The 12,589-nt window shown below is 41.8% G+C and overlaps 1 protein-coding gene across 2 annotated transcripts in view; it reads right to left on the bottom strand.

Annotated features, from left to right (window-relative positions):
- GLG1 (golgi glycoprotein 1) overlaps nucleotides 1–12,589 on the bottom strand; it is an 82,168-nt gene that overhangs the window by 22,558 nt on the left and 47,021 nt on the right. For both annotated transcript variants that reach the window (XM_086847180.1, XM_086847181.1), the window contains 4 exons: nucleotides 8,961–9,164; nucleotides 8,254–8,325; nucleotides 5,892–6,075; nucleotides 3,956–4,170 (listed from right to left, as the gene is read on the bottom strand). In XM_086847180.1, coding sequence (XP_086703306.1) covers nucleotides 3,956–4,170; nucleotides 5,892–6,075; nucleotides 8,254–8,325; nucleotides 8,961–9,164 — 675 coding nt within the window. The remainder of the gene's footprint in view (nucleotides 1–3,955; nucleotides 4,171–5,891; nucleotides 6,076–8,253; nucleotides 8,326–8,960; nucleotides 9,165–12,589) is intronic.

Below are 12,589 nucleotides of genomic sequence, written 5' to 3'. Positions count from 1 at the left end.
GAACTGGAGTAAATACAAGCTAGAACTATTTATCCAATAGGAAACTTGTAGTCGTGAGGAGAGACCACAGATTGCCAGGGAGGAACACAGGATTTCCTGTGACTCACTCTTAATTATGCCCAGCCTCAGCTTCTAAGGGATGCAGGCAGCTGAGAAGAGCGCTATCAAAAATTCTTGGGATAATTTCATTAAGTAATAACAATAAAAGCAGCATTTTATACATCTCTGACAATGGTCAAACAGAACCTTAAGGTCAAACCTTAACTGGATGTGATCTTTACAAACCTGGTAAGAATCACTGCAAAAGGAAGAAGAATATTGTAATTTTGCTGGTTCAGAGACTCACACAGCCTGCATGGATGGGAAATACTCTGTGTGTAAAGTGCTAGGTTTACTTCAAGTCAGGTGGCTTACATATCAAAAAGACAGGTGAATAGAACCTCAAACCCAACACTTTCTTACACACACAGATTAAATAAATTGGCCAAAGCATTATGTAGGCAGGATTCTTTCTTAGGTCTCAGTTAATTGGTCACTTGAATTTTTGTTGCTACCAAGTGGAAGAAGCCGAAGCACACCAGGTACAACAGCTCAGAAGCACTGAAGCATCTCCTTATCCCTCCACCCTGTTTTGGGTACTACTGCAGAATTCTCGATCTTAATTCTCAACCACATGCACGATGTGTAGCACCAAGCCAGCTGCCCTGACTGCAGGGAAGAAGGAATAATTTGGCACCGGTGATAGTGATAAAAGTGAAGGTTATATAGGATTTTCCTCCCTCACACAACAAACCCTTACAGCTGAAAAGCAGCTGGATAAACTTTATAATGCTCTGAGCTTTTATCCTGGACATGGAACTAAATTAACAATGAACTACCAATTTAACAGTTTCATTAGAAATTGGAGGCAAGAAATAAATGCCCTTTAAGCAGGGATTGGAGCTTTATACACTCAAAGGTCTAAACAGAAAAAAACCCAAAGGTAAGACCAGGGCAATACAGAAGCCACATATTTGAAAAACAATTTGTCAACAGCTCTAATATCAACTACTGCTTCCACCAAGCAACACCAGAGGTGCTAGACCCTGTCAGTACAGCTGCAGACCTTTGAAGGGCTGATGCTCACAACTAAGTGACACTCTATCTCCTATCTGATGACTTCCCACAGCACACACCCACCCTTCGTGCGGGCAGGATCCCTTAAGTACATGGTCTGGCACTATGAGGCTCAGCACACACCCAGGGGTTCTCTCTAACTTAGACTAAACTGCTGACAGAGAGCCACTGCTCCTCTACCATTCACAGAGCTTCAGCATTTTGGCAAGTTCACTGCTCCAACTAAGCTAAACCCCCATGCAGCTCTGACAATTGGGTCTAGATGTGCTTCCTGCACAGCAGCAGTTAGGTGTGAGCACAGACTCTCACATGCAAGGTCTCCCTGGCTGAGGTGTCTCACAAAAAATGGAACTTCTCAAAATACTGGGGTTTGAGAATGTCTAAGAATGCATTTTGTTTAAAATTTTAAATACAAATAATTGCTCATAATCCACCTTCAAGAAAGGGTATGAGTCAATGCTCTTACAGGAAAGTAAAATAGAGGTTCTTTGGTTAGGATTCCTCATATTGCTTCTGGCGAACATCTTCCTTTCATAAGACAAACAGAATCAGAGCAAACCTTCACAGACAGGATAGTAAGTAAAACCAGATCTAAATTAGATGTTTCCCTTTCCAATTGCCTCTGGCAAACTTTCTAGGCAGGTGGGTCTGGTCACAGAGCTTCTGTAAAGAAGAATTTCAGGACACTATCTGTTGCTTTGAGTTAGCCAAGAAATCAAGGTGTTGTATTAGCATTAGCTAATGATACTGCTAAAAGCACAAGGATGCAAGTTTTTGCCTCCATAGAAAAGACAACATCTGGAGATGGACCCAAAACGCTGCAGCAAGCTCTGCTGGGACCATCTTCTCTTTCTGCAGGTGAAAATGTAGGGGTGCCACAGACTAGAGCTCCACCACTAAGAGCCACACCAGAGCCACACATCAAAGGTATTCTCTAGGTACCCAAAAGGAACTGAAATGGATACAAATCACTCTAAAGGATGGATCCCTAACTTCCCTTCTTCAGGGCTTGCCACATGGGCCAACCTCATGTGACAAGTAGTTGAAGTCTCTAGCCCAAGTTGCACAGTATGTGAAAGAGTTCTGCACAATATTCTCTTCCTTGCAAAGATAATTTATCTGCCTTTAAAGGTAAAAGCAGAAATCTCATTCTAATACAATAAGTCAAAACACGACAAGGCCACTGACAGCTGAGGCAATCTTTACCATTCAAACACAAAAAATAAGAACAATAAGTTATTTAGTACTTCAAATTTGTAGTGCTATATAATAGCACTACAGAATGTTCAGAAATTCAGAACATTGGAATGTTTATCCTGTTCTTGAAATCATCTTTTTCTCTTGCCCATAAAAATCCAGACAAGCTAAATGTAGTTATAAAATCAACACTTAATTTGCTTTCTGCTGTCCTTTGCCCAGAGAACAAAACACATTTAACCTGAAGAGGGACTCATGGACAATTCTATTTACTATTGCACCAACTTACTGTAAAAAAATAAAGCAGTAGCTTAAGTATAAGGGAACTAAAAACCTCCAAACTTGCCCTAAATTTCTAAAGATATATTGCTCTGAAAGTTTGAAATTCCATATAACTTTTGGGGGCCTCCAGTTTTGACTTATGACTTGTTCTGAACACACATGTCATGATCTAAAAGTTAGTCCCAAGATTAACTGATCTTTATGAATATTTGAAAATAATGAAATTCTGAAGCAGCAGCTTCAATTTCATATTTAAACAGAAACAAATACTCAGTTTTTCACACAAAGGCTGCAAAGCATAAGTCATGCACTACAGATCCCCGCAGGAATGACTCAAACTGTACAGCTGCTGCACCAGTACACCTGATATTTATGCAGAAATAAGCTTCATCACAAAAACACCGTGACTTACAAAAATTTAACAGATATTAATTTCTCTTTGATAATACACGCAAATTGGCATCATCTGAGGCTCAAGTTTTAAGCTACATTTAAAACAAAAATGTACAGAATGGTGGTTCTGTTTATTAAAAGAAGTCAAGAGCACACACACATCTCCCAAAACTCCTACATCAGCACTAACCCTCCCTTGCTGTTTTTATCATTGATGTCACTTTTTTGGGCTCATGGGTTCTTAAAACCAAGTATTAAGTACAAAAATGTAATTTCATATTAAAAAGCACTGATGACTTTGAACAAAAATTAAATTGTTCTCAACTTAAAGAATGATAAGCAGGATGTATTTGGGACCAAATGGACTTTAAGAAAGGCAAAAGAAATATTCCTTTTATAGAGGTATTTTGGAGGAAAATGACATTTCCTTCACCAGCTGCAAGTACACACAGCAGTCTGCTGTACCTCCCTATCCCTGAACTTCCATTTCCATCATTAAGGCTGAATGAAATAGCAAAGATAAAAATGAGTGGGAAGGTGCCATGAAAGGTTTTGTGCATTTCCAAAGACAGGGCACAGGGGGAAAGGGAAAGAGAGGAGGAAAAGGGAAGGACAAGGAATGTTTTACAATTATAAAAGGCAAGTTTCTCCTACATCCTGCACCCAGGAAAGAATTCCATGTCTTCAGAGTTGGTGGAGAAGAACTACAGAAGATCCAATAAAAAACCCAGAGTACAACAATCCAAAATGTATTTTTTGAGGGGAAAAACACCACCCTTACTGATGTGCTGCTACATACCAAGTTCACAGCATGGCAATTACACAACTGCTTCCAGCATTCAGTGGCACCCAGCAGAGCCAGGCTGACTTCAGCAGAACCTCCATTGCAAGGCAAAACACTGACAGACAAATCAGTGCTTCTACCAACTGAGCAAACTGTAAGTGAAGTGACAGAAAAGCTCCTTACTGCCTGCTGACAGTTGGGTCCCACATTTCCCTTTTCGCCCCGCACCACTTTCATCAGGCAGTGCAGGGTGCGGCCCTTCCGGTGGAGGCCGGAGCAGTGGTGCTCGATCTCCCCTCGGCAGCTCAGGATGATTTCTGGGCTCAGCGAGAAGTCTTCCATCAGCATGCGCCGGTAATCCAGCATTTCACCCTGGCACTCGCTGCTCACTTGTCGACCTGAGTCAAGAGAAGATGATGTGATTTAGTTTCAATGCTCAGTAGAGCCCTTCTTGACCTGTGCTACCAGTGTGTTGGAAGAGCAGGCACAACTTCAACACTCTGAACACCAGACTGAAATGTGCTGGAGCATTCGTGCAGGGGAATAAACCAGCAGTTGTGGTAGCTCCTATCATTTAAACAACCTTGCAAAATATAGCCAGTCTGTAGATTTAACACACATTTTTTAAAAAGAATGCCAAAAGATTTCAATAATCTGATTTTGAATTTCACATTATAGGAGTTGCTTCTGAAGAACAGCTGAAAGCACTCATGGATCCACAGCTCTGTAGCACAAGACAGCTTTTCCCCATATGTTCAAGGGCTCCTTTTTCCACCGCAAAAGTCACCTTTGGTAGGTTCACCAGCTTGGTATGTTACTGGGAGAGGAATTTGTTCAGACAGCAGATTAAACATTTTTTCCACGGAAAAGGTTCTCTAGGGCAATAGCACATAAGTGTTCAGGAAGCCAAAACTGAGGAGTGTATATGAGTGTCCAACAAACCACTGCAGCTGCACAGAAATCTTGCTGTGATAAATGCTTAGATCTGCTATAAGCTTTCCTGCAGTCCCCATCACAACCTATTTATATGTGCACAACATCCCATGGAACAGAGGACACCCCAACAGGGACTGCCAGGCATTGTAACACATGCACGTGGTGCTGTGTGGAATAATTAGTGTTCCTCCTGGGTTATGCCTCATGCATGAGACACTGCAGAACCTGTTCCATCATGAAATGAAATAGCTGAACAGCAGTTTTCTGCATGCAATTCAGGAAACCACCTGCCCTACTGCAGGGAGAAGTAAAAAAAACCCCACAACTTTTCTACCAACAGGGCTCATCATTTCCACATCAATTAGAAGCAATGAGTTATTTAAACTCACAAATGCAGACTGCTTATGGAATTACGGCAGCCTTTCCATCCCATGCCAGAGGCACTGCAGCATGCAGCCCTGCTGCTCACTCTGAAACCACCCAGCTGCACGCCAAGATGAAAAACAACCAGTCCTCCAATGCAAATCTAGAGGATGTAACACATTGTTTCACATTATGGCAATTTCACAGAGAACTTTTAGCATGGACCAGCTGCATTGAGCCTTCTAATGCCTTTGGAGACAGCAGCTGGTGTTAAGTTAATGTAAGATGAAGGTGTCCTAAGTGATCAAAAATAATATTCTCACACTTACCTTCTTTCTATATAGGGGAAAACCAGAGTCAGAGAAATTAAGGTATTTACTCAAGCTACTGAACTGCAAGAAAAGACATTATTTACAGCAGGAAAAGGATTGAGTATCCCTGTTTCTCCCAGAGTGAGGATAAACAGGTTCTCTATTCTCAGTTTTAACCTTGTAGCATATTTAATGCTTACTACACAATGAAGGAAAGGAGCTGCTTGAATTCACAGTGAATAGAAGGATTTGCAACTACACATCAGCAGTCCAAGTGGGATTTGCTCTTTTGCATTTTAAACTTCTTGTCTGCACAAAAGGAGTCAGTGGCAGAGGGGTTTACTCAGCTATTCTAATCATCAAAACAACAGGGATGAAAGCACCATGATGAGGAAATTTGCCTTTAAAACCAAGTTTGAAAAACAGAGAAGGGAACTGTAAATACATGTTGAAGCTGAAGGTCCCTGATTTTAAAATCGAGGTGCCAGGAAGTCTTGAATTCCACTTACCTCTGTGCACAGCAGACTCTAAGCACATCAACAGATAGGAAAGCCGGGCTTCCCGAGAGCGGGGCAGGTTCTCCACATTGCAGCGGTATTTCTTCAGGTCACTTTTACAGGACTTGGCCAGCGAGTAACTGACTTTGTAGTCTTGGGCAATCAGCTTCTGGCGGGTCGTCAGCGCATCGCGACACTGCAGGAGACACATTGGGATGGTGGAATGAGCTTCTGTGCACTGGTGGTGGAGAGCTGAACCTGCTGCTGTCAAGTTTTCAAGTTGCATCTCAGAAAACAACCAATGCTTTTAAATTCATGTGTTTAAGCTGGACTGCAGCTAAATTTAATTTGTCTCATTGAAACCACACAGTTAACAATGCACACCGAGGTCAACAGATCAGGGCTTTCAAAGGGAGCAGCTCCCTGCAGAGCAGTTCTCAAAACTGCACATTCATCCAGCTTTTTGTGAAGAGTGTGACTCATTCATGGCAACTAGGAACGGTTGCTGACATTTATCCCAGCTGTGGTACATCTCACCCCATGCCCTCAAGAAATAACTTTTTCCAGTTACATTTACAAAATAAAGCATTTCTTGGATTTGTTCCACAATGCACTGAGCAGGTGATAAAATAGTCTAACCATAGGAATTTCTAGCCATTTTCCACAACTGGTGAGGTTCATGAGGATGCACTGTGGCCAAACCTGAGCCCAGCAGCTGCAAGAACAACCCTCTAAATTTAATCCAAAAAAAAACCCTGTAAAAACACTGCTGCACTTCATAGCTTTTGGTTTAAATTATGTGAAAATTAAATTTGAGGGCAGCAGGTATCTCAGAATAGCTCAAGCAAATTTGTCCATTCCCAGCCCACTTGAAAGGAAAGAAAACAGTGAATAGGTAGACTAGGAAGAGGAGGGAGCAATCTTGGCACAAGGAACAGGAAAGTCCTAGAACCCTCTCCCCACTTTCTTACATCAGGTGTTGACTTCACCCGCTCCTTCCCACACCTACTTGAGGACCTGGAAAGCCCTACTCCAAGATATTCCCACTCTGTCTTCCATGCTCCTGTGCAGTCCCAGGCCCCGGGACTGGACAAATTTACAGCTCTGGACACAGGGAGATACAGGCTTGCAGATACCTCATCACCTGAAGTAGGCAAAGGCTGGATACAGCCCAAGAGCAAGTTTTGGATGACACAAAGCAAGCCACCCACCAGCAGCTATTGCTGGCTACATGTGTATGCAGCAGCCGATGCCGCCACCGGCAAGGAGGGACTCTGCTGGGTAACAGCTTCTACAAAACCAGTGACTTTGCAGATGGTCCAACCTTGGCAGCTATGAGAGTGAGAACTACATTTAGTGTTCCTTCTGCTCTGCAAACTGCGTCCTCAGAGCATCCACCCCTCTCTCTCTCTACAAAGTCATCTGCTGCAGCTTGGTGTAACCTTTCTACATCTTACATTCATACCTCAGGAAGCTCATCATGGAAAACACCCTTCAAAAACTACCATTGTTCCTGTATAACTAAAAAGGGGTTCAGCAACAGCAGGAGTTCATTTCAGCAATGCACTTCTACAAAATGGAGCTTTGTTTCAAGCCCTCAGCAATCACTTGTTCAGATTTGAATTTGTTAATTGAAACCACGCTGTCAGACAGCTAATGCATTTAACAAAAAAGAAATTAGTCTGATCCCTCCAGCACTCTGAGTCAAGCTCCTTCAGCAGACCTTCTTTGAGGAGATCTTTACAGATACTCATCTTCATATCCCTTCTGACAGATTATAATTCCATATAATCGTAAACACTATGATGCTGCTTCCAAAATCACTGAAGGCACTGCTGCCTTAACAATGCACCTATACTAATATAAATTTTTCAGGACTAGCTTTCTAGAACAACTTTACTTGCTGTTGTTGAAAACCACATTTTCAAGAAAACCAGAAGGAAAACTTCAGTCACTGAACTGTGCATTCTTCCCACACAGAATGTGATGCTTGAAAACAGCCTTAAAAACACAAGTGAAAGAAATACAGCTTCCTTTTTGTTTCTAATCTGTACAATTAGAACACCATTTATCCAAGGCTTACCCCAGCATGCTGTGACTGCTACTTTAAACAGTCAGTCACAATGCTACTACTTGAGCTCCATGTCTGCCTCCCCAAATTACCCACCAAAAGCTTTGATTTATTTAAATCCTTTACTTTAAAGACTGAAACTTGAAATGTAAAAATATCAAAGTAAAAGCATTTGCTAAAGCAGCCGATTATCTGGCTACGAAGACGACATTTTCCTTAACACTGGAAAATATTAATGCAGCCTGGACCGAGGAATGATCTGATGATTTCTGCAGTAAGAATTTGTCTCACCAGGATACATACCTTTTCACTCATTGATTCTTCAAACTTGTGATTAAAGAGGCACTTGTATACCCGGCCTTCCCCAGCCTGAGTCTGTGAAACAGAACAGTAACATTTGCCCTTAAAGATAATACTTGTAACACTTGACTAGCAGGCTAAACTACACCTAAGGAGAATTCTTTTAAACTAATAATATATTCAAGTTAATATTTCAAATTACAGCAATAGCTTCTATGCAATAAAAATCCTTTAAACTTTATTACATTAAAAAAATCTGGTCATATCACTCTTTCAGTGTAACATCTCTCAGCTAATACAAGCTAACTGAGACTGAACAATGCAGTTCTTCAGCTCATGCTCTAGGCATAGAAAGTGCTGCAAGTACAATCAGACCAGGCTTACTTTGTGCAATAGCTCACAGCTGTAGAAAGGAGTGGTCACTCATCCCTGTCTTTCTCCTCCCCCACCCCATCACACCAGCTCTGAGGCCCCCTAAACCATTTATGCCAATTCAGTTAATAAACCCATTGGAAATAACGTGTGTTTGTTGGGTGAAAGAATTTAATACTGGAATTATTGCAAAATGACAGTTACAGGGTGTCTGTTTTCTGTATTACACAATATCACTGAAGCTCCAGTCTACAGTTCCCTTCCACTGCTTCTTCCACAGAGGTTTTGGGTTTTTTTAATGGATCAGTGTAGAGAGAAAGGAAGAGGAAAGCACTCACATTTTCACAGAATCGCTCTCTGTCATCTCGGCATGCAAAGTAGAGATGCCGGTCCAGGTGGAAATCATCGGAAGAGAGCTCAGCTACACGAAGAATCGCTTTCTTACACTGATCAGAAACCTGGATTCGAGGATCAGTTTCCTCTGCCTCTTTTACCAGGCCTTTTTCCAGGCATGCCACCACCTCTCCTTGTGAGTGAGCATCCTATGGAAGAACAAGACACCTGTAACCAAGCTTTTACATAATCAAGCGAGCTGTGATTCTGGCTAAGTACCACATTAATTAAGCAACAAACTGTCTACATGTAGACTTCCCAACATTCAGCCTAAACCACATTTAAAGTCAGACGAGGCAACAATTAAGACCTGAGCTAACCACACTTTATACATCACCATCCCACTGATGGTCACCATGAAATCCTCCCCTCCAATGCTCTGGGCTTGTTTTAATGTGATTTAATGAGATTATCAGTACTTAGTCACACTGCTCAGAGCAGTTTACCAAAACAGCCAAATTATCTTTAATCTGACACAGCTTTCTTGGAACCATAGCAACAGCAAGGAACAGCATCACATTAAGAAAATGCTTGGGGAGAGAAAAATCAGAAGTTTTGCCACACCGAGACAAGACTTCAGTTTGGGTGGTGAAAAATTGTGATGTAAAAAAGGCCACAAAGGAGCTTTGACCAATTTAGGCTTCTCAATGCTAATTCCTCCACTAAGAGAATAAAAAAATGCAAAGCATTCAAGAGTAGACAAAGATCTCTGACAAAGTGGTTCTGGCCCAGGGCGGTGCACCACATCCACTGTCCTGCAGGCCTGGAGACAATCTTGGACTGTGAGCAGCAACTTCCAATAAACACAGAGAGCCTGTGCTTTGTTCAAAAGCCTGGAAGAGGCAGGATAAAGCTCAGCAAAGCTTCATTTAGTTTCCTATATCCTCATTATGTGTTTAGAAAGAGAACCATGCCTCCTTCCTACATATCTCTGTAGAAGGTCTAGTTCCTCTAAAGGACTCTACTGGTACAGATTTCTCGAGGCTTCTGCAAGTTTTTCATGTGAAGGCCACCTTAATTTATGCTGCTTTGCTGAGAGAAGATATTGCCACTAAACTTACACTAAGTATGCAACAAGGCATGCATGCTCACATTCAGCTGAATCACCCAGCCTGGCATTTGCAGTCACCATTTCGGAGCCATCCCTTCAGCTTGCTCTGTCAAGCAGATCATCCACTGTTGTTACATGAGCATGAGTAAGAGAGCAGCCTCCATAAAACATGTCCATGACTACTCAAAGCCATGCAAGTCTTCCCAATCTTTTTGTTCTGACATGTCTCCTTACATAGGCAGTCTTTGATGCCTGTCTTAGTTCTGCTACACTCGGAGCACAAGCCGAATTGGTTGATTACTTGTTAACTTGTAAACACAACCCAGAAATATCATCAGTTTAAAAAGGCTAAAAGCAGTTTTCCCCTACAATAAAAAAAGAACACAGAAAACCTAAAACCCACACCCTGCAAAATTCCTTATTTTGGTTTGCTCCTTTGAGTGAGAACTGGCCAGTTCCATACACTGAGTATGTACCTTTTAAGAATATAATTATATATCAACAGTCCCTTTAGGACGGAACCTCAAATCTGGATTCTGAGAAACACTACTCAGAAGTACATTTGCCACATCACTTAAAGTTGCCATTTATCCATAACCTCATCAAACACAAAGACTGTTCTGCAAACTCTCATGGTCAGTCACAGGTACTAACTACAGCTGAGAAGATGTCATGTGTGAATGAAAACAGTAATTTTAAGCTCCTGTGGCACATTTTTGCTCCTGCCTAAGTGGAGTTGGAGCTGTGAGACAAGGCAGACCAAGCTTACTTTCACTCACCTGCAGCTTTCCTTTGCAAGCTAGCAAGAAGGGCAGAAGGCAAGCTTTTTCTGCTAGGAAAATCAGAAGTTTCCTGGTTCATAGCAGTGTGGGTTTAGATTCCTGGTCAGAGTGATATTATATATGTAATTAAACCTATTTTTAATAGGAAATCTGGAAAGCAGGTTTCCATATGCTGGATGCTGACAGTTTGTTGTTATACTTTAGGGACACAACAAAAAAAGGCTCATTTATTGCATTACTTTGCTAATAGAGTTTTCCCATTTGGGCAGATCATCCTGCAGTGCTGGCTACTCTGCTGCCCTGTGTTAAGAGCAATTTTAAAACATGTCAGATTCAATAGAAACACACACAAACAAACCCATCTGGCTCCTGAAACATGCTCTTTCCTCCAACCATCAAGCATTTACACACCTCCTTGCAGTGCCCTTAAGGTTCCTGTGCCCACATGACACTGTTTGGAAGATTTACTGGCCTAATCTAGGATTCATTTTCAGGCAGATCAGGTCCCTGGAGTGCTAGTGCTGACTAGTTAAGCAATTTTAAGGAGAGCCTGACTCTTCATTTCCTCAAAAGTGCATGAAGACACCCACACTACTGCCAAACAGAGCATGGGACTCTACAAACATGGTTTAGAGAAATATCACTTCAAGCTTTAATTATAGGGTAACACCTACCGTATTTAATATTGTACAATCCCTTATTGCAGACTGGAAGGGAAAACCAATGTGTGTACGTCTGCACTCAATCACCCTAAAGCAGCTGGCAGTCAAGGCCTCTCCCAGGGATGGCAGGACAACCTTGATACATATTGGTGGTACCTGCAACACTACCCAGCTCTCCACCACAAGAGATGCCTGTTCGCACCTGCATTCCATGTGCCAACAGTCATGGGCAGTCAGCTCATCTCCAGAGGCACCAAAGTCAAGGGTCATCATCCCACAGCATGAGCTGTCGCAGTCCTGCTCCAGCACCAGCTGCCTGGTGTGTCCAAGGGTGGAACACCTGCTGCAGCTGTTGAATAAATCCTATAAAGCATTTTCCTCTGTCCAGCACCCATTCTCAGAAAACCTCCACTGCAGAGTTGAAAACCTCTAAGTTCACTCCAGACGTAAGGACTCCCACAAAACTGCTGCCTGTTGACAAATTCTAGGCCTCATTTTTTCTGGAGCAATACAAACTGAAATACAAGAGAATAAATCCAAAAACCATCTGGTTTTAAATGTGGTTCTTGGAACCCAGCTTTACCACCATTATCAAGTTTTAAATAGAGGATTTTAACTGAAAGTTGCAAATATCTGTAAAACATTGTATATAATGATCTAGTCTGGAGAGTCTTGAAACTCTTGATAGATTTATGAAAGGATATACCTAGATCCACAAAAGCTACAGGCAGCTTTCCAGTGCTGTCCCACAGCACTTTGAGCCACAGAGAAATGGAACTTAGTTCTAAATGTACCCAAGCAAATCCCCTTCAGCACAACACTGGGAGATTTTAATTCCTAAAATTCAAACTCTAGGCATGTAGCTTTAGGCCAAAACAGAATTTTAAAAACATTGGGTTTACTATTCATTTTCCATTAGAAATTTCACTTTCCCCCAGTATAGTTTAGTCTTTGCAACTGTTGGGGATTTTTTGTCATTTTTTCAGAATCTTCCCAGTTAAGGATTTTTATCCTGTCTGTAACTTGACATGCCTCGAGTACACATCTGTTTCAGCTGTAGCCTTGCAAATAGAAGCTAG

This window comes from Cyanistes caeruleus, chromosome 12 (genome assembly GCF_971803275.1).
Source record: "Cyanistes caeruleus chromosome 12, bCyaCae1.hap1.1, whole genome shotgun sequence".
Lineage (NCBI taxonomy): Eukaryota > Metazoa > Chordata > Aves > Passeriformes > Paridae > Cyanistes > Cyanistes caeruleus.
The sequence above is the reverse complement of the archived record's forward strand: the minus strand, read 5'-3'. Positions and strand labels throughout refer to the sequence as shown.